The sequence below is a fragment of the Lepisosteus platostomus genome, chromosome 12 (genome assembly GCF_059453375.1).
Source record: "Lepisosteus platostomus isolate fLepPlt1 chromosome 12, fLepPlt1.hap1, whole genome shotgun sequence".
NCBI lineage: Eukaryota > Metazoa > Chordata > Actinopteri > Semionotiformes > Lepisosteidae > Lepisosteus > Lepisosteus platostomus.
Window position 1 is genome coordinate 10,124,681 of NC_142622.1, and position 22,556 is coordinate 10,147,236.

At 36.1% G+C, this 22,556-nt stretch overlaps 1 protein-coding gene across 42 annotated transcripts in view; it reads left to right on the plus strand.

Annotated features, from left to right (window-relative positions):
• Window positions 1-22,556, plus strand: part of rims2a (regulating synaptic membrane exocytosis 2a) — a 267,753-nt gene that overhangs the window by 158,443 nt on the left and 86,754 nt on the right. For 27 of the 42 annotated variants that reach the window (XM_088600866.1, XM_088600868.1, XM_088600872.1 and 24 more), the window contains 6 exons: window positions 1,093-1,161; window positions 3,547-3,703; window positions 5,250-5,360; window positions 7,225-7,290; window positions 8,963-9,070; window positions 21,901-22,080. In XM_088600866.1, the coding sequence (XP_088456992.1) occupies window positions 1,093-1,161; window positions 3,547-3,703; window positions 5,250-5,360; window positions 7,225-7,290; window positions 8,963-9,070; window positions 21,901-22,080 (691 nt within the window). Of the gene's footprint in view, window positions 1-1,092; window positions 1,162-3,546; window positions 3,704-5,249; window positions 5,361-7,224; window positions 7,291-8,962; window positions 9,071-12,770; window positions 12,834-14,449; window positions 14,513-17,180; window positions 17,232-18,383; window positions 18,459-21,900; window positions 22,081-22,556 lie in introns of all 42 variants that reach the window. The other 15 variants (XM_088600880.1, XM_088600888.1, XM_088600899.1 and 12 more) reach the window with 5 other exon arrangements.

Sequence of the window (22,556 nt, forward strand, 5' to 3'; positions counted from 1 at the left end):
ATGCAAGATAGAAAGGAAGGGCTCTGTATTATAAGGCAGTGCTTAATAACAGTGTCTTAATTAGATGTAGTCTTGTCCTCTTTTCTGATACTGATACGTCCTCTTACATTTTTAACTTAGGGGCTATATAAGGAAGATTTGCCCAAAGTCTGTTTTCACATTTGAAATTTTGTTTACATTTCCTTGGTTTACATTTGTTGGTTTATGTTCTTAAAAAGAAAAGTAAGTAATCTTAAAAAGTAAGCAATGTACTAATAATGTACTAGTAAGATGAGATACACCTTTAAAAAAAACATTCAATAATGAGCATCTAACTGAAATACTAATAAAAAATGTCTCTGTGGACATTTTAAATTATATCTGGACCAGTCTTACTTATATTTGGTGTTGACACTCCATTTTATCCATTCTTAAAAAAAGAAACCTTTAGTTGAATTCACCTTCATTCACATTAACTTTCTAACAATAAAGTAACATCATTTAGAAGTGTTTGCTGAAATGGTTTAAATGGTTATTATTTTAAGATGTTTCCTGATTTTTCTCAAATTTAGGACTGCTACACTTAAAGCTAAAAATTAAGATACCCATGAAGAAATACATTCTAAAGTTTTTTGCTAGGATGACTCATGCCCTTCTCAAATCCCGCTTTATAATATCACTTATGATTAGTAATATCAAATAAAAAGCACCCCTCTTTGAAAATCAGCCATCTTGTAGCCAGAATAGGCATTTTTGCCTTCTTGATTTGTTTGACTGTATGTTGGTGATGTTACATTTATATCTTACCAGCTTCATGGACCCCCCCTGTTGTTCCAAAAAGTGTGTATCTACTAATAGTCTGTACAGAGTGGAGTGTCCCACTGTGTTTTTCTTTGGCTTTTGTTTTGGCTGCATATACTGTATGTATTTTTTAATTTGCTGTAAAATGGTAGCCCACGTAGAATTAATTGACCATTACTGACCTCACAAGAGATCACACTCATAGATCTGTAATAACGCTTTACTAAAGAGAAAAAAACAGCTACATCCAGTCCTCCCTCCTGCTTAGATGACACTAAACAACCCTTTTTTCTTCTCTCCATTCTGTCTCAGGATCCCAGAGGATTAGTGACAGTGAAATATCAGATTATGACTGTGACGACGGAATTGGAGTTATATCAGGTAAAGTGATACGGTAGTATCAGAAAAATGTAGCATAAAAAATCATTTAGAAAATGATCAAATCTTATATTTATTATGAGCAAAATCACAACGGTGCTGATGTATGTCATACCTGCATCTGCAGTTTATACGTACTGTACATTTACTTCAGTTAAGGTATCCCTGTTCAAATGACAAAACCCCTACTATTCCTATTGTAGAATTGTTTTTATAAATAATATTTGTTGAAATGATTTCAATGGGGGCAACATGGCTTTGCTGCAGCACTGGGTTCAGTGCCTGGGGTGCTGTCTACGTGGAGTTTATATGTTCTCCCCCTGTTCGCGTGGGTGTCCTCTGGGTGCTCCAGTTTTCTCCCACAGTCCGAAGGCATACCGGTAGGTTAATTGGCTTCTGGGAAGACTCGCCCTGGTGTGTCTGTGTGTGTCCTGTGACCAACTGGTGTCCCGTAGGGACTTTTTTTGGATGACAAGTTTTAGAAAATGGAGGGATGGATGTACTGTAATTTTGAATGACAATAACGTAATAACATAACAGTTATAATTGCAAATGTACCATATACAGTATGAGTGTTTTCTGTCTAACATACTGTATGGTTGTGCATATGACTAGTACTACTGATTACTGTATATGGTAACCTAGAATCTTGACTGACTGGTATATTTTACAATCTGGCAGCCCTCAGATAGTTAAGCTTTGCAAGAAATAGATACTGATTATGCATATAATGACACCGATGTACTGTAATTTTAAGATAGATAAATCATTGTCTATTTGTACCAACAACTATAAAATAAAATAGACAGCTTACATAGCACAGGTGACCAATCTCATCACAGCAAAACTTTCCACGTATAATAGATTTTCCATGGATAATTAGATTTTGTTATGATAAGGAAAAGGGTAGAAAGGTGTTACTATACAGTATATACTGTACAGTATAACTTGTATGTGGCTACACTCTTGCTTTCTTTTAACACCAAGATAATAGGCTGGGTTATTTAAAGAAACTGAGCTATACTGTATTTGATTTCAGAAAATTATTTTTAATGTGTGGTTTTGGGTTTGGTCACTTTTAATTGCATAATACAGAAACTGAATATAATACATCATATTTGTCTGATAAATTATTGTACAAGGAACAAAAACGATGTCTTAATATTCATGCATTTCAACCTAATCCACACTCTGTTGAATGTAAATTAAAACATACTGTACATTGACCTTATTCCTGTTAGCCACTCCTGATTTTTAAGCTAATTAACTTCTCAAGTTCATTGGACTGCACACTGTTATTCAGCAGTTCAGTAAACTGCGACATGGAGACAATGTTTATTCAGCAGACCTTTCCTGGCTGAGTGAATGGCATCCTGCCCCTGAGGACAAGGTACTCCCTCAGGAGTAATGAACCAGGGAGATGCCTCAAGGGTGAAGATGGGTACAAGTAGGGAGAAAGAAGTGGGAAAAGGGAAGGAACAGCAGTTGATACATACTTTATCTACATATAGTATATATATATAGAGTGGAAGTGGGTGAAATTAGAAACGTAGCCTCTTCCTGAGCTTCTGTTTCAAAACGATTCATAGTATTGCATTACATTAGGAAACACAATATTGTTTTTTTTATTTTAAAAAGGTCCGTGTGTATCTACTGTAAATGCAGTCCATAGGATATTTGTTTTTTCAGTTCCATAATCCAATCAAGTCTTCCAAGATTTCCCCTTCCTCCATTGAAGCTATTTCTGTATTCTGACATTTTGTTTAAGACTGGAGCCTCCGAATCCGAGCCTCTTCATTTTTACAGTTGCGTTTGACATCCTGTGTTGGAAAATATTTAGTACACGGGTGTGTACAGAAGAAAATTACTAGTACAACATGCCTAACATCTTAACTTTGTTACAGTCCTCCTTCACTATTCTGATCTTTACTCTTCAGTCTGGGATTCTCCCTGATTTACCATTTATTTATCTCATTTATTTCTTTTATAGTTTGAGCAGTTCAAACTGTGTATTTCTTTCTTGAACAAATCACTGATAATTCCTATTCAACCCTGCAGAATTTATTTGAACAATCATATTTATATTTTCAGTAATTAAAATCAGAATACGCCTCCAGCTTTTGAAGATCAAAGCAATCTGTTTTCCCTGATTTGGTTTTATTGTCGTGGATTTCTTATACAGTACTTCTGTTCTGAGGAAATATGTCAAACATAAACCCTGGGTCTTTTCTAAATACTGTCAGAGAGCTTGCCAGTACAGTGTTGCCAAAGCACTTCAATGGTAAAATCCTCTTTTGCTCTCTGTTTTAATCATTCCCTACACAATGGGGAGAGGGGAGGTCATAGTCCCTCCCACTCATGGCATTTTGCCTGCGATGTTTTCCACAGAATACAGACATAACGGCAGGGATCTCCAAAGCTCCACACTATCGGTTCCAGAACAGGTGATGTCATCCAACCACTGTTCCAGATCAGGGTCACCTCACCGGGGTGACAGCATGGGCAGGACGCGGTCTCGGTCACCCAGCGTCCCCCCACCTCAGAGGTAATTGAAGGCTACTTTTTTGGGCTGGGAGTGTTTCTCTTGTAGGAGGCATTACACCTGTACATCATCACCCAGTGGTTTGCAGCATAACACAACTGGGAGATCTCACTGGCTCCCACTCATAGGAAAGGCCAGTCTGTAGGCAAGCACGTGAAGCATAAACTATACCCTATGCTACTTGTGTTTTTGTTTTTCGAACATGAAATTTGCAGGAAGTTCGAAATGCACGAATCATTGATTATGAATAAAAGTTGGAACTTCAGCAGACACACGGAGCCTATAACAGAAATCTTGGGCTTTTGGTGTAGTGCAATTCACTAATGTCTAAGGAGTTGTACTGTATCTGCTCTGAGTCTGTAAGCCACTGCAGGGCAGATGAGCACCCATCTCATCAATGCTGTGAATCGGCTTTCACATTCTGGTGACTATCAATTGCTCTGATTATTGCGAAGGCAAAAATGAAAATCAGAGGTAGAGACTATAAAAGGGCTCACTAACACGGAGCGTGTTACTAAAGGTGATATCACCTCCTTGAAACCTACGCAGTGCCTTGTGATGTAGCAGAGTTCACTACTGCCCAGGGATTGGTGTTGTGTATCCTCTGAGCCTGGGAATGTACAGCAAGTACTGCTGTTTCTAATGACTTTTGATACCAAAGACATGACAATAAGTAGCATCAGTAACATGGTATGGACAAACTACTGTACCTGCTGATCTTTATCACCAAAGTGTGACAGCGGTTTAGCCTGTAATGCTCAACAACTTCTAGGTATCCCCTGTCAAATTATAAAGAATCAGGCATTGGAGATCAAGCCATCATCTGTGGTAGAGATCAGGAAAACTTCCCAGAAGCACTTGTGTCAACTCACCGTGTGCATTTGCATGCAGCCTGAAATTCAGATTCTTCAGGAAACTTTATTTTGCACGGTCACAATAGAATTCAATCTTCTCTAATATTTTTTCGTCTGAATACTTCTTTTATGGTCGTGTCACGATGGCTTCTTGAATGACAGCTGGTCCATTGAGTACCAGCATTTAAAGATATATATTTTTTCATTACTTAGTTAAATCTTTCAATCTCTCCCCCTTTGAATACGTATAGAGTACTGTATATAGTGTAGGCCTATTTAAATTACAGTATATTTACTGTATAATAACAATATCAAATAAAGCCATTCCATTGCTCTCTATAGGTACATTTTTTAGCATTTAGGACTCAGAAGGATCAGTAGTTTATATTTCCAGTGGTTCTTTTTTTTCTGAAAATCAATATGAACAACAGACCATTTTTCTCTCACTTCTCTTAATATTTTTTGAACTGAGAAATGCTTCAGAAAATGAGCAAAGAATGTTATCCTTAGAGCATGAAATTTTAAATTCTGGTTAGAAGGTGCAGCTTTCTGAAACAGTGGATTTGACACACTTGGATATCCCATGTTTGCAGATTAATTTCAGTAATCTCTACCCTCCCCCTGCCTTGACTTCCGGACTGCCTCTCTTACCATGAATAGTTGCGTGAGAGAGCTAACGCTTTTCTGTTCTGCAGCCGCAGCTTGGATCAGCCTTCGCGTGGTAGCAGGTCCTCCCCGACACAGTACAATACGATGAGTCGAATGGACAGGCATCGCATGGCAGAAGATCACTACTCCCCAGACAGGTAGTCACTGCCCTAAGCACTTTCTCTTCTAGGTTTTTGCAAAGTATCCAGAGCCAATTGTCTCATTAAGGAACAGTTGATTTTCCCTCTACACTGCAATCGACTATTACTATTGTATTCATGGGTGTTATAAATGACAACTTTTTCCATGGAATGGGTTGCACTCTGTCAGATTGTTTTCTGCCAGCAATCATGTTTAAGGGTAGGAAAATTAGCAAGGCGAATGTCAATTTCTCCTGTATGTTTTTCCAGTGCCTAATCATCTGTTAAAGTTGATCTCACATGAATTGAATATAATCTGCGTGATAGATATCGATATAGATATACAGTAGATATAAAGATATAGATATAGAGTGCAGGTGAATTAGGAAGTTTTACAAACTAGTATTATGTTGGCTAGTGTTGGTTCATCAATTCTGTTTTTTTCACTTTGGTGTGCTCATCATCTGAACTATTTGAATTAAATCTTTTGCGAGTGATGGTTTGGTTTAAAAAGGAGAACTGATAAGCTTTGAATACACAACACCACACCAAAACTTGATTTTTTAAAAGCCTGACAATAGTGTTTCTTAGTACTGTAAATATCTTCTCCTTAAACAGCTGACTGGTGAATGCCCTGATCCCAAAGTTTTTAGGCACGCCCGTGAAAGAAACCACACCTCTGAGAATTCAAAAGAGTAATATGCTGTACGCAGATCATTTATTTTTTACATCTTCCCTTACAATATTCTTACAGGTTTGCAGGATTGTTTTATGGCTGCTTTTCTGTGTGTCTTTTAACTGTGGTCATTTTATCTCTGAAACTGGAGTAACTCACCGCCTCTGCTATCCTCCCTGTCTTCATGAGGTTGACGTCACCAACTTCCTTTTGGGCAACATGTCTGTTACCAGCAATAACAAGCATCTGGATTGTAGTGTGTTACATAACTATGTATAGATCTGTAATCAAAAGTGCATGCCCAGAGTTGCTTGGCACATATTTTCATACTTTATTCATTCCAATTAACTTGATTTCATATTCCAGAAGCAGAGATGTAATCAGAGTTGTAAGTAAAGAATGCACTTCTCTAAATTGTATGTGACAATACTCAGTAAACTGTTTTCCAGGTTTTAATGAACTGTTTTTCTTTCAAACAAGCAATTAAAATGGACTTTGTTGAAACTTTGAAAAATAGAACAGCCGGTCTTTCTGAATACTGCATGTCCATAGTGTTGTCTTAGGAACAGACGAACCAAAAGGAAGTGTTCACCTAAGCAGATGTAAACACTTCTAACTGTCTTACTAATATGCAAAGTCTTAGCTTATACAGTATGCTGTAAAATGAACATTCTCAATATCCATTGGTTTTTATTGGTAGAAACACAAAACATCCTGAGCGTATTCTGTCAAATACAATATAAATTATTATGAATATATATTGTGTCATGAAAAGGTATATGAACCCTGGCTGGGGAACCCCTTTTACCATAAATGTACTGTAGATGGAAAAGTTTATAGAAAAACAAACATTTTCCTGCAGTGCTGAAGGCAGTACTACAGGGTTAAGTGAGAATGTTGATTTTACACACTAGGTTAAATATTTTGTGACTTTTCAGATGACTGACCCATCTGCTGAGACGAGTCGTAATTATAGGCTTTTACCCATGTTTGTCAGACTTGCTCAGTGAGAGATATACAGAAGAACATTGGGGGCTTTGGCGTTTTCAGAACATTCAATCATCTGGTACAACTCATATTGCTTTTCCAGAACCACATGTTCACATATTCTTCTTCCTCTTCTTCTGTAGTGCCTATGACTGTAACCTTTCTTCATTCGACTCCATTCATCCGTTTTTCTGTTTTGTTTTTTTGACATGAATGCAGACAGTTTCTCACTCTACCTCGGTCCAGACACAGTCAACCTATTGAACATCATCACAAGGAACCCAGGTATACTGTTACCTGAGTCTGATTTGGTGTACAGGTGCATGAGTGTCCAACTCGTTCAAACTGTCTGAGGTATTGCTTGAATGATGACAGTGCGTGTTGATATAGTGGCACTGGCACTCTACAGCATTTGTATACTGCAAATACACACAAATAGGGTATATATCTTACTGTACAGTATATACCGTATTGTGATGTTTTACAGTATGTTGCATTCCAAAACATGAAAAGAAATTAATTTATAAAAATTAGCATACAGTTCAGTCAACATTTTTATGCTAAAAAAGGAATAAGAAGTCACAGGGTTAATATCTGTTATACTCTAAATGACTTCCCTAGTATTACTGCAGTATGTGTACTCACTTCCAATCAAATTCACACTCAGCTCCCAAATTTGTGTCATTGCCATTGACAGCACAATGTGTGTGGTGTGGTGAGGAAGTACAGTATATATTTTCCTAGAAATGATAAATATATACTGAACCGTCTACTATACTGTAACTCACGTGTCTGATGTTGCTTTCACTAAAAAAGGTAAGCTCTGTGGAGTGGTAGCTGCTGTGCATTTGTGCTCCCCTCAGCTAAGCTCTCCCAAAGTCTGTCATATTCTATCATATAATTGATCAGCCCCACATCTCTACATTGCCCATTATTCATGAGCTAGCCGTTTCATCAATATAATTTCTGCTTTCAAGGTTTAACACACTGTTCTTGCTGGGAAAGACTAGATCAATACCGTGCCTAAATATACTTTGGGAGGCTTTTTCTATAACATCAATCGATTCTATAACCCCAAAATGTACTAAATATTATTTATGCATATTGTGGCTAAGATAAAGTATGTTTGATTTTTTTTAATGAGAAGTAAATTATTACATTCGTATTACAAATATATTTATTTCATCTTGCAGTGCAAAGAGTCGGAAGAGAATGAAAGTGATTGATCATGAACCATAAGCTACCAGCCTTTAATGTACACTCTGTTGCAGAATGAAAAAGAACATTTTGATGCTATAAACCAATCTGAAAATGTCCAGTGAGATCAGTTCTACAACAATTGAGTTTCACACTCTGCAATAATTTATGTATGAATACCTGTTAATACACTTAAACTCCTGTTATCCGTGCTTAGAAGCCCAACTGGGCCCAATTGGTTTGCTTTTACAACAGTGCCACAAGAACTGAGAGTTGTGCATGAAGTCATACAGTGCATAATGTTGTTTTCCAATGGAATTCAAAGAAAACCAAATCCCTATCAACCTTTTCCTTCGAATACACACAAATGCACCATATTACCACTGCTCCTGCTAGTGTGACTTAAGCTAAAATGGTGTATGAATGTAACATAGTAACTCATGTAATTCGTACCATGAAATGTAGACCAGCAGAAAGAAGTTCCCCTTCTTTGTTTGCATTGTATGTAGTGTATACAGTATAAAGAGTTTATACATGCTATACACTTACTCTGGGTTGCCATGGTAGCCTAGTGAATACTGTATATTGTAGTAGTTAGCATAACGTATTTATGTGATAGCTTGTTGTGGATTGCCTTTCATTATTTTGTCGGTTTGTTCCTTAAGACGGTAAACAAAATCTCAAGTCATTCAATATTTTCCTTCCCCATTTTTTTCAATGTTTTGTCTGTCTTTTGACCAACTGTAAAATCTTTTGGCAGCAACAACCATGCCATGTACCCCCTCTATCGTGAAGATGCAGTCAGGTTACTGCGTTCCCATAAGATGTCCCGTACATATTCTGAGGGCGCATACAATGATCTTGAGAGGTATTAATGCTAAGAGTTCCTTTTCTTTTTTTTTCTTTTTCTGTGTCCCACATTATCCCACAAATCAGGAAAAGTTCAAGCTACAGTAGCTTGCCAATCTGCTTTTAAAAAAAAAGCACTCAGCAACTATCATCATAGTTTACTATCGCCTCCAGTACATTTGTTATCGCCTTTTAAATTAAAATGTCATCATTCATTACATTATTTTTAAAAGACAAAATCCTGATCTTCTGGATACTTGTTTATGGAATTTTAGAAATGTGGTACCTTCTGAAAAAAACAGAACAAACTCAAATGTCATGGTAGTACCTTCCACAAATCAGTAGAACTGGAAGGATTTAAACACATGGAAACAATTTCAATTTGAAAAAGTGACACTGTCATCAGTCATTTTCCCAGGGGTGATAAATACTGTATACACTGCTTAGACTTTGTATTGTTCTATTCTTTTAACAGTTTCCCTTTCATGGTTTCCCTTCTTTCTACAAAAACCAAATTCTTTGGTCAATTTCTATTGAACTTTTAACATTTTAAGCTAACAAATACATCTGGCTAGTTTTGTATATTTGTAGTCCAAAAACATTGCCAGTAAGCTCAGTGGATGTGTACAGTACAATGACACCAGTTCAGATTCACTGCTTGTGTACAATCTATCGTCTACCTTACTGTACATTGTTACAATCTAATTTTTGAAGATTCTGATCAATAAGCAATCAGTAAAGATAATAATTGCTTACACTTATATAGCGCTTTTCTGGACACTCCACTCAAAGCGCTTTACAGGTAATGGGGACTCCCCTCCACCACCACCAGTGTGCAGCCCCACCTGGATGATGTGACGGCAACCATAGTGCGCCAGAACGCTCACCACACATCAGCTATCAGTAGGGAGGAGAGCAGAGTAATGAAGCCAATTTATAGATGGGGATTATTAGGAGGCCATGATTGGTAAGGGCCAATGGGAAGTTTTGGCTAGGACGCCGGGGTTACACCCCTACTCTTTTCGAGAAAGATAGGCTATAAACATATTTGTTAAGATTTTCTCTCAGCTGTGTCACACAGCTTTTCTTCTGCAAATTAAACTGTATTAACAGTCACAATTGTCAGAATAATAGAAACATAGTAGAAGCTTTGAGAGCATTGGTGATGCTCTTTACACATACTTTAACTTGTGATTGTATCTAAGACATCTGAACAATAGGGTATGCTAAAATATTTTATACAGTACTAAGTTGACATTTAATCCATTCATCCATGATGTTCCATGAAGTGAATAGCATTTGCTTTTTAAGAAAAAGTTGACTCCATATCTTTGAAGATCACAGATAGTGATTGAGTAAAAATAGCCTTTTGTTCAAGCCCATTCTATTGCAGTGTCATTTACTGCAGGAGTAGGGATAAGGTAACACATGGATAATGTGCTGTCATATTACCTATTTCAAAAAATAATTTTCAAAGGAACTTAGAAAAATAAAGGAATTTGAATTTTTACATTATTTGAAATTGATTGCAATAACTAAAGCACAGACTGGCTATAGACAAAAAGTTGAAGCTACTATTTCTTAACTGTCAAATTAAGATTAAGACACATGGAAAGTTAAAAATAGCTTTCCACACTGACAGTGTATTGACAATGTATTGACAATGTTAATGCTAATGAGGAAGTTATAATTTTGGTTCTAGATATTAAACGATTTAATGAACTGACTTTAATTATAAATTCTATCTGACATTTCTGGCTTAAAAGGGGCATCAGTGAAATCTGATACAACTTAACATCTTCAAAGCTGCTTCTGTCAGACTTTTTTTTACCTGTGATGTAATATTTTCAGGTGATTTAAAGTTCTGGATAATCTGGCTCGAACCTGTGCTCATGGACCTTAGCCTGCATGCAGGGGAACACTGGAACCCCCCTTCCAATCACTCTCAATGCCAAAATAAAAGTGTACAGGAAAAGAAATGACTCAAAATTAGGGGTAGCAGAATATATTGATTATTTATTATATCAATTCTCCAGATCTTTAAATCACCTGAAAATATTACAGTTCCTCATGAGCATTAACATTGTCAATATCTGAGTGTGGAAAGCTGTTTTTAACTCTCCATGTGTCTTAATCTTAATTTGACAGTGAAGAAATAGTAGCCTTAACTTTTTATCTATACCTAGTCTGTGCTTTAGTTATTGCAGTACATTTCAAATAAAAAAACACACAACTGACTGGGTATAACAAAATAATGATCAATACTAAATTTGGAAGAAAAAAGCATTTCACTTACTAACTGATAATCCGCTTCAATGTGTTATTCAATTCAGTTTAATACAAGCTTTATTATCCTTTTGGGAAACGTTGTTTCACAGCACAATCCAATTCAAAATTGCAAGAAAGAAAGATAAACATTACCAACAAAAAAGACAGTACATAAGTGTTTCAGGAGACCGAAGAATTACATTACATACGACTCTTGATCTACCCCAATAGTTTTTACTGCTTATCTGCACTAGTTTCCCCAGCCTTTTACAATAAACAGTACTGGTGTTGCCAGGCCAACAAGGGAGACAGTACAGTATTTTAAAACACTTTCAATAAATTATATGATTTTCATTTTTAACATTTGTGGTATATGTGGGCTACAATTATGAAATTGCATATACTGTAGCAGACTTCAAAGTGATGAAAGTTTTTTATCTATGCTACAGATCTTTCAAAGGGACACTATAGTCTAAATAAAGATAGAGAAATATAGTAAGGAACTCAAGCTGGCAGAAAAAAAGGGATGCATTCAATGCTATATATGTTGTGATGCCATCTTCTGCCTCTTACAGTATATTATGGAGGCTGTTTTCACATAAATAGGAGACAAATTTATTTCTGATATTACTAAAACAGTTTTACAATAAAAATATTTTTAGAATATTTTTGTGTCAAATATATGGCTTATTTTGGATGAAGAAGTAGTGTCCCTTTCAGAGTTCTGAAGAATGACTTTGTCTCTTCTGTGGGTCTGTGTAAAGAGCTTTACAGTACGTGACTTAAAATCAAACCTTTTAGTTCTTATCAGGAGAAAGAAGGCAGTTTGGGACAGGAAGAGGAGCTGGTGTGTTCCATTTGCATACGTGATACTATTTTAATTGTTGATCTGGGTTTCAGACTTAGTTAAAAGTCACATCTCGCTTCAGTTCCTTGAAGCATCCCTGTCAGAAATGTCATTTCCATGTTCTGCATTTTTCCCACTTTATTAGATTTAGACGTTTCTTCCAGTTTGGTCTATATCATAATATCATTAAACAGAGCTAGTTGGGAGAGCTACTATATAGTGCACATTTAGTAAAGCTAGGAAACTGGCAGGTATTCCTGAGCCAGATGGGATCCTGAATGCTGGTCTTATGTTAACACACCAGGTGGCTGTCATGCCAGAAACCATATTACACTAGATATATATAAACTAAAAGGAAAGCTGTGAACTTGTTCTACCAAAATGTTCTACCATTAATTTTAAGATTATTGCCAGTAATCATTAGTATCATTAAATATTTGTATTGTAAGAATGACTGCCATGCTTCAAGAACTGAAGCAAAATCTTTGGTTCCATATCATAATACTTAAAATAATGCTGAAAATGCAAGGCTTCAGGAATGTGACTTCTGTGACATGAGTAGATACAATGTTTCCTTGTCTGTCTTGTGTCATGGTCCGTTCAGGAGGATTAGGCGGGAAAGGAGAATGCTTAATGCCTATGACGACTCATTCAATTCTCCTGAAAGGTACATTTGAAATACAGTACTGTACTGTATGTGCTGCCCTAGATATACTGTAGATTAGAAATGCGTATAGAGAGATTCCAGGTAACTTTGTAGATTAAACAAAGAGCTTAGATTTACAGCTGTAACCTGCTTTTAGTGATCTGCTTTCAATGTATCAGGCTGTCATTTTTTTCAGCACCTACTGTATGCTATCTTCTTTTTTTAATGTTCTTCACACACTGAGAAAACGGGTGGTTTCTTCTCCAGAATACAGTAGCCTGGAAATTCCTGTAAACCTAAAATTGTCATTACTTTCCCAAAAGATGAGAAAATGCTTTTAGAATTACAGTTATTATTTAACAGTTGTAAGTAGTAAAAATCTTGATTATGTTTTGTTTTCATTTTTTATTTTATCTAATTATTTGTTATTTATTTCTATATAAGTGAAAGTAACTTTAATATTCATTATTTAATATACAGTACTGTATGTACTATAATATATTAATTATTTTAATTCTGTGCACAGCAATTATTCCCATTGTCATAAATGCTGGTAAATACAAATAGCTATGATATTGCCTATGTAGCCCTAAGCCTTTTAGATTAAATAAAAATTGAAAGAGTAAGCAGGCTGAACATACTGTAATTCTCACCAGCTGGTCAACACTTGTTTAAATAAAGATGGGATCCAGTATTTCAATATGCCAGGAGAGATAATGTAATCTGAAATAAGTGTTGGATGTTATATAACCACATATTTCTTTAGGAAATGTAAGACAGCATTTAAATACAAATTCATCATGCAAAGATTTAAAAACCTAAACCTCAAGAAAATGTCAATGAGGTCAGAAGAGACAGAGTCTTCAATACATCCTAAAACAAATGAAAAAAAAGTCCTAAAACTTTAAAACAATAAATTAAATTAATTATCTGACTTAAAACTAAATTATCTGACAGAATACAGTATGTGATATTTTTGTGATTACATGTGAATGGAAGAAATAATAACAACACAGTTTTATTTAAAACGTGAATGCATATAAGAATTGCCAGCTCTGTCTATGTAAAAATGCCTTCTTCCTGTTGACAATTACGAATATCCTTGTGAAATTTTGTATGTACTTTAAGGTGTTAGGCACATACTATATGTTCAACATGCCATTTGATAAGCACAACTACAAGGCTCGCCTGGTCAGTATGATTGAAATCAAACAATTGCTACTGTATACATAATTCTGGGAAAATCAGTGATGATGGATTACTATTTTGATTGTTAATCAATTATAAATGTAAACGTTGAAGGTCTGAACCTTACTCCCCCCATTTTTTCATTTTAGACAGAAGCTGGTGAGAACTAGTGTCTTTCGACTGACTGTACAGTAATTAGATCAACTCTTTTTTATGGCAGTTTCAGGCATGTATTATTATTCTTCAAAGTACTGATTACTCTCCCCAGCATTGATAAGGCTGAAACCTAGAGAAAACACTGGTTAAGGACCCTCTCACACTCAAGTAGTGCTGATGCCTTTCTGTTGAGAATTTTTTTTTTCAGGCATTTTCTTTCCCCACTCTTCTATATCTGTATTCCCAGCAGACACAACCTTTTAAATCCACATGATGTGTTTCTCTTTTTAAAGATGGTACAATGGACCTAGCACTTGGTCAAATCATGTAGTGAATGGTACATGTGAGGATTACAGGTAAGCAGAGTGGTGGCATAAGTGTCAGTTTTCAGCTTTCTCATAGAGCTGGCAGCATTCTTATGCAAAGCAGCAACTCAGAAAAGTCGGCTGCTGTTTGCATGATGACTGCAGAGTGCTGTTTTGTTGCCAGTGTGCCGTGTTTGCCCTGATCGTATCAAAGGAATCTTCTGACAGCGAAGCGGTGAATGGTTTATTTAATCGGAGAGGCGTTATTGTGGATCTCCAAGTAGCATTTCTATGATTTCTTTTTTGAAATTGAAGACTTTATTTATTTTTACTTTGAGTCGGAGTCATTGGCTTTCTCTTAAGATGCTTGAGATTCAGTTAATGTGCACAAACATTGAAAGTCACAATAATATGAGAAAGTACATCTGCAAACTTTAATAATCAGTGCAGCTGGCATTACCTGCTAGATAATTGACCACGGTGTATAGGTCATCTTCTGATGGTATCAATTACACTGAGCTTCAAAAGAAACTTATCACTTAAAAAATGCAGCAATTACAGTTTTTTTTTTATCAGGATAACACTTAATACATTTTTTGTAGGCAGTGCACTGACATTGATCAGACATAGTAAATTCATAATGCTGAATGCCGATGACTGTTATCAAAATACAGTAGTTAATCTGTAGCAGGTCTGCTGTGAAAGTCACGGGCTGGTCTTGTAAAACTGTTGTAGGAAGCAATATAAGCTGTACATCTTACCAGGCTGCAGATGTTGTTTTGTGGGATTCTTTTCCTCTTCTTTTCCTCTTGTAGAGCCCAGACAGACACATGCCTGTCATCCTAGCTCATCCCACTAATGTTCAATGATGTAGAAGTCTTGTGAGAAGGGCATCCACAGCATACCTGTAAATGTCACCTTCTCGTCTCCCAAATACTCTGGTACTACTGCATATGAGCAGCTTGAGCATGTGTGCTGTCCTGCTGGAATGTTGTCACACCAGGACGGATCCGCATGAAGGGCAGGAAATGAGGTCCCAGGGTTTGATCAGTGTATCCCAGTGAAGTCAGATTACCATCAATCGCTACAAGAGAAGTACGGTAGTGACCAGACACTCCTTGCAGAACATCTCATTTGGACCTAATCGGAATAAATACTGAACGAGTTAAAGCAATATGCATACATAGAATAATAAGTTTCTTTTGATGTTCTGTGTACAGTATGTTCCCTTTTAATTATAAAATCTTAACTCGGGTTTATGATTACGACACATTCTCATTTGTGTCTATTTTAGCAAAGGTAGCTTAGCATTATACTAAATAGGGACTGTTCATATATTTAGTGAATCATTTTGTGGTCTGTAAAAATGCACAATCGTTCTGAAGCAATTTAGAAATGCAATACATATTTGAATGGGTTGGTATTAACTTTGCAGTTCTGACCCATTAATACTGTATGTTTGATATTATATAAGGAAAACTCATGACAGACCTCTAGAAAGTGTTAGAGCTCACACCCTGTTTTATGCACTTGTCGTTGGCTGCTCTATGGGCAATCACAAAAAGTTTTTCACTTTCAAAATGTGTGCTAGCTAGACTGAAAGTGCAAAACTGATGTCTGTACACTTTAAAGTCCCAAAGGTCCACTGTTTAAATACATTGTGCAGAAGCCATGTCTTTGCCATGATAATGAGATGTCTCTGCAACATTCATCTACCCAGAACAACGCTGCTCAAACACAGAAGCTCTTAAATTACAGGAATTAAGTTTTGTAGGACCATCTACTGTATACAGTAAGAGTAACAAATGACTTCTAGCACAACCTGTGTACCATGGATATCCTTTAAATCCAATTACAGTTATCAGGCATCCCAACACGACTAATGTCATGAGCCAATGTTAAATGTACATTGGGCTGCACAGCTACAAATATAATTGGGTTTTTATTTTTTTGGTCATGAATCTAGGGTGGCTTTTTGAGACAGTTTCTGTACATGTGCTGTATTTTAAATGGCAGTTTATAGTCCAAAATAGAATACAGCCTATACTGTATACACGATTGGAAACTTGGTCAGTTTCTGCCTATTACTGTTTACATTTACTTTTACATTTACATTTTCCATGAGAAAGCCATGATAATTATAAACTATCTTTACAACACAGAATAATGTCCTTTATTTTCTTTCACACAATTCACTAAACTTGAAACTGATGAAACAAAAGCCATCAAAGATAATTGTTAATTCATGTAATGAGAGTATCTTCAGATACTTAACCAACAAGAAAGACCTAACAAACAATTACAGTACATTTCAAGTTATATGCGTTTAAAATTTCCAATGTATCAGTTTTGTATTTTGTGTTTCAGACTTTAGAAAGGAGATATTACCATTCCCAATTGCTTCTCTGAAACAAGTTGCCAATATTAAATCTAAATTCTAAATTTTTAGTTTAATCATAATCCAATATTAAAAACAGAGAAATGGTATAGTTTCATAACAAATATTTTAAACAATGCATCCTCTGTTTATCTGCAGTTTTAGTTATGACAATTCATAGTGCAACAATAGTGGACTGTGTATCCTGAAACTTACAAGCTAAACACAAATATACAGTACCCATCTGTGTTGTGGAGACTAGCTAGATCCACACATTCTGGCCCTGACTGAGTGCAAGTTTGTCTAACTAATGTGACTAAACAGCAAAGTTCATTTATCTAGCAGGAAATGTCCAAGGATAGAAATTCAACAGCCTTCCACGGACACTGACAGGTATTCATTACTGACAAATAGCTGAAGTAGTTCCCAGTAATAGTAGACATTAGATGTATCCTGCCTCACTTGTAATGTTCTCAGTTCAGGTTCAAAAGTACTGTAAAGCAACTGTTTGCCCTTTTCCTTGAAAGTAAAGCCAAACACCATCTTGACTTTTCTTAAAATAAAGAAAAGGAAGACTTAAATTTCAGTCAGTGCAGAACTAAAGCTTCAAAATGTAATGGTTACAGAAGTTGTTGTGTGTTGTGTTTTGTAATGCTGCTAGTTTATAAAATACTTAATATTGTTTTTTATACAGTAGGTCAGGTTTTAGCATTTTAAAATAAGTATACTTATAACTAAAGAGGACTCTGTTTAACATTAATTTACTGTTACTGGCAATTAGTAGATGGATACTGGTTTTTGGCCAGCTGGCTGGAGTTGAGGTTGCAGGTTAGAAGACCCACATGGCTTTGTTTTAAGACAGGGTTCAACTGGCAGGATAAGGGAAATATTTAGATGTAAATTAATGTACTGTTGCTAAGTACCAGCATCAATCATGTTCTGCTGTTATAGAGGTTGTAATTAATTTTTCTCATCTTACATAACAGACATAAAACATTAAAAGGGAAAAATAACATGAGAACTGGGAAACTGTAGAGCATTTTGTTTCTATCAAAACATCCAAACGTTAGGATCATTCACATTTATTGTTATATCACATGTATTGTTTACAGTGTGGATGGAAAGGGGCATACAGTTGCTTGATGTTTGTTAAAGGGATTTGAAACATGTACTGTACAGTGCATATGAAAATCACTTAGCACTGTTCAGTTTGATTATTCTGATGTAACATGCTAATTCTAGCAGAAAAACATCTGTCACTTTAAATGATGTCAGAGACACTTGTTTGCTCAGCTGATCTCAGGAACAGAAAATCAATTTTATTCATTTCAAATTGTCTATCATTTACAACTTAATCCTGGTGGACAGTGGTAAATGACATATGCTGTACAGACTGTGTATCAAAACAATGAGAATGGATTTTGTTTGAGAGTTTTGATTTTGCTATACTTATGAAGGTCTCTTAAATTATATGGACTTTTCATGTAATCTGTGTAATTCCTGTTCAGTATTTATTAAAGTCTGCTTTCCAATTCCTATATAAAGAGAGACAGTGGAAGCTTTGGCAGAATTACAGTCACACTCTGAAGCTGAACAGCCTGATCCAGAAGAAGACACGAGGTAATAGTTTAGTTTAGAAAAGACCCTTTTCGTGTTCTAGCTGATCGGTGCATTCACTGACATTGAATCTAAAACAAATAAGTACTAATCATCTACAGAAGTAATAAGAAGCAGAAAGCTACAGGAACATATTGTCCTGACATTTTTAAACCCTGTTTTTTAATATAAAATAAATAATAGTCTTTTTGCTGTTTTTAATTGATATGCCTTTTATACTATTGATTGGTTGGTTTACTTATTAATTGATTTGATTGATACAATGTCACTTGTATGAATGCTTTCAATGACATGCCAAAGACTGTGAGGTTTGAGCCTTTTGATATATTACAACCTCTGTTTCCTACTGTTACACATTTCCTTCTGCTCATGGCTTTAAGAGTCAAGCCAACTCAGTTAAGAGTTGGTGGTTATTTATTGCTGAAATTTGTAATGACAGGTTTATAATGAGAGAGTACTGCTGGACTACTTTTCACAAAATGGGTTTATTACATGACCTTTATGTCTTTTTCTTTATCATACAGTATATTCCTTCTTTTGAACCTGAAAATTCAATGAAGGCCTGGTTGTCACTTAAAGGTTGGATAGCTGAAATATATATTTCATCATTCAATTTAAAAAAAAAACTGGGTCAGCACAGATAAAGCACCGTGCTCTTGTGAAGGGATCTTGTGTTCAACAAACATTGAAAAAATATTTTTAAAATACACTGCTTGATAGCCATATATTGCCCTTAAAAAATAGGATCTGCATTTGAAAACTGGACTGTGTGTGACCATTTCGAAATCACATATTTTTCCATCACTCACTCATTGTAAAGGTAAATAAAACCTAATCTATCTAATAATATGATGATGATGCTTATCTTGTATACTGTATGTACAGTATAACCTTAGTACTTCCCTCAACCTTAATGATGAATAATCTTACTGGATTTCTAATTGTCCGCTGTTTTTCAACAAGTATATATTTAGTATTGTGATTATAATGATAAAAACTGGTTATACCACACAGATGTTTTCAGAGACTTAAAGCATGATTGGCTCACTGGTCAAAGATGCCACCCTTGTGCTCAGGTTTTAAAATGATCCATTTCATACTGTTAGATATTTAGTTTGATACAGTGTTAAATGCTTATAACCAGCTTTAAAACATTTGTTCAGTTTGATCAAATCTCAAGTGCCACCGTGTCTAATTTTATCTCTGGAAAGAGCAACCTGCAACAAAATGGCATACAATATCTGCTAAACCTTCACATTGAAGCAGTAATTCCCAGGCATGAACTCCATTGCATACAGTATGTGAAAACACAATTATCAGCATTTGTATTTAATTACTAATTGCCAAACCAGGGCTGAATGGCTCATTTGTTACTTTTTTATGTATGTCTAAAGTCTGAGTTGAACCTGTTAATTTTGCTCATATTATTATCAGATTATCATTCAATGCATCTTCAATGATTTTAGCCACAATTGGTCCAAACTAAATTGTAAAGAATCTACAGATATAAACAGAATACACACGTTTTATGTAAAGCAAAGCACAGAATTTATAAATGGAATTCACAACCCGTCATAGAACATTTCTTTCTAATAACTGGTATTTCCAGGAAATCAGGATTTCAGGTGTATGTATATCTTACATTTTTCTAAGAGCTATAATTTTACATAGGTCTAAAAGCATTTGTATTGTATGTGTTATATACAATTTAGCAAGGTGGTTATATACAATTTTCTACACTGAGCAATACGTACAGTACTTTTTTTCTTTTTTCATTTAATGCTATTGTTTCAGCTCAGGGGCTGTCTTTATTTTCCCGGTGGACATTTCTGATATACTTTTACAATGTATCACAAAAAAAAGAAAACTTGTTTTCTTACAGCTCACAGAAGATGAGGATCCCAGCATTTCCTGTTTTTAACTATTGTGTTGTTGTTTGAAATGACCAAAAATGGTATCTATGACTCTTTCCAACAAAAACTCTTTTTAGCATTTTGTAAAATATATGGCATTCTATATTTCAGGAATGAATTGAAGATTTAAACTACTGTATGTTGCTATGGGGTACTGTAGAAAATGCAAATCTTTAACCTTATTGACAAAGGCATTGGGGGTATAACAATATTTATCTGGCTATACCAGTGATTCCCAAAACAGGTCTTGGTGGACCACAGTCTCTGCTGGCTTTTATTCCAATGATCTCTAACTCTCCAGTGCTAATTGACGCCTTTATTTGATGTGCTTACTTTTTGTATATACCACACTTCTAGGGGACTGCTGTATTTCCAATCACTTCTGCATACTGAACTTCAAGATGTCTCTCCTTAGGTTACTTGTTGAAAACAAGCTCCAATTGGAAATTTGCAATTAATTAGCCTGGGGCAAAACACAGAGGATACTGGGGTTCCATAGGCATGTCTTGGCATTGGGACAGCATTTAAGTCATACAATGTAAAAGAGTGGGGCACTGTGGTATGGGGCAAAGCTTAAAAGATTCAGACATTTTGAATCATGAACTTAAACACATTTTCCACACATATGAAAGTCAGGCAATTCACTAGTAAGATCTCATTTACAACAATATCTAGAGTTTTGGTCACCAAGTTACTTTAAAGATATTACTGCTCTGGAAGAAATCCTAAAGAGGAGTGAAGCGATACTGTCCCAGGCTCAAAGAAATGTCCTACACAGTTAAAACTAATCTTTTTAGTCTTGAACGTAGAAGGCCTGATTCAAGTATTCAGTATTCCTCAAAAGGACTAACAAAGTCAACCAATCCAACTCCAGCTCAGACTCAACGATGAGCTTGAACCAAGGGGATACATGTGACACAAAGTGACAACTACTGGGAGATGCATTGAAAACTGAGAACAGGAGGAGCTGTTTTGCAAAAATCTGTGTTGGAGTCTGGAACAAGCCACCCAGCCAGGTTGTCAAAAAATGATAGCCAGCATTTTCTTTTTTGAGAAACAGCTGCAGGAGATCCATGTTTAAATTCACTGCTAGGAACCGAACTAACTAGATTTCATGCTCATGTAGCTGAATGGTCTCCTCTGGTTATCTTTTTATTTCTTATATAAACTCATCTCGGATTTGCCTAGTTAAGTAATAGTGTTTTTTTTTTCCTTGTATTGGTGATTTGATGTTATCAAAATGTACAGACTAAAATTCACAGCCAGATCATTGCAAATGTGTCGCACTAATAGGTTTATATTGCGCTGTGTATTACATCAATCGCTATGTACACCCCCCCCCCCCCAAAAAAAAGCAGTGTTCCCTCGAAGTGCACAGTGCAGTCACAATGACCCCAGGGCTGGTCCACTCAGCCAGCTGCTGCTCCACGGGCGTTTCGCCGCGCAGGGATGACCTCGTGCCATGTGATGTGCCGTATGTTGTTTGCTCTAGGAGCTGGGTCAACTGAGTGGTTTTCTGAATAACATTGCAGGAATTGCGAAGCCCTGGACAGACATGAATGTCAAAGGTCCAGATCCACAGATCAGCGCCCTGTCCTAGAGCGGACCGCCTCCCGCTCCCGGTCCACTGAGCGCCCCGACTCAAACCTCATGAGGTCGATGCCATCTTTACCGTCTGGAAGATCTGCCCCTCCCTCACCTGCCTTGACGAGGTGACCCAGACAACTCAAAAAAAAGCCCAACTAATTCAACCCCGTCGCCACTCCCCTTCCACTCTTCCTATACACAACTCCCCCGCCAGCTCACCTTTTATTTTCCTGTAGTATAAGTGCTGTATTTTTTCCATCTTAGACTAGCCTCTAGATACTGTAGATACTAACGTTATTTCTTTTACAAACACACACACACTACTTATATTCTGTACGGATATAATGGTGTGGGATTTTCATTGTTGTTTCTTTACTAACATAACTAAAGATTTTACAGCATCTGTTTTGTTTTATTTTTTTCCTTTTCTGTGGTTCATTAGGAATAAGCTGGGTAGTGTCCTGCATTTACACTGTAAATCCTCATGGCTACCTACCTTTCTTGCAGCTTAAGACTCTGACGCCAGTGTTTTGACATTTGACATCACCTTTGTTGCAGATTTCATAATACCTTTCAGTAACGGGATATAGCAGAATGTTAA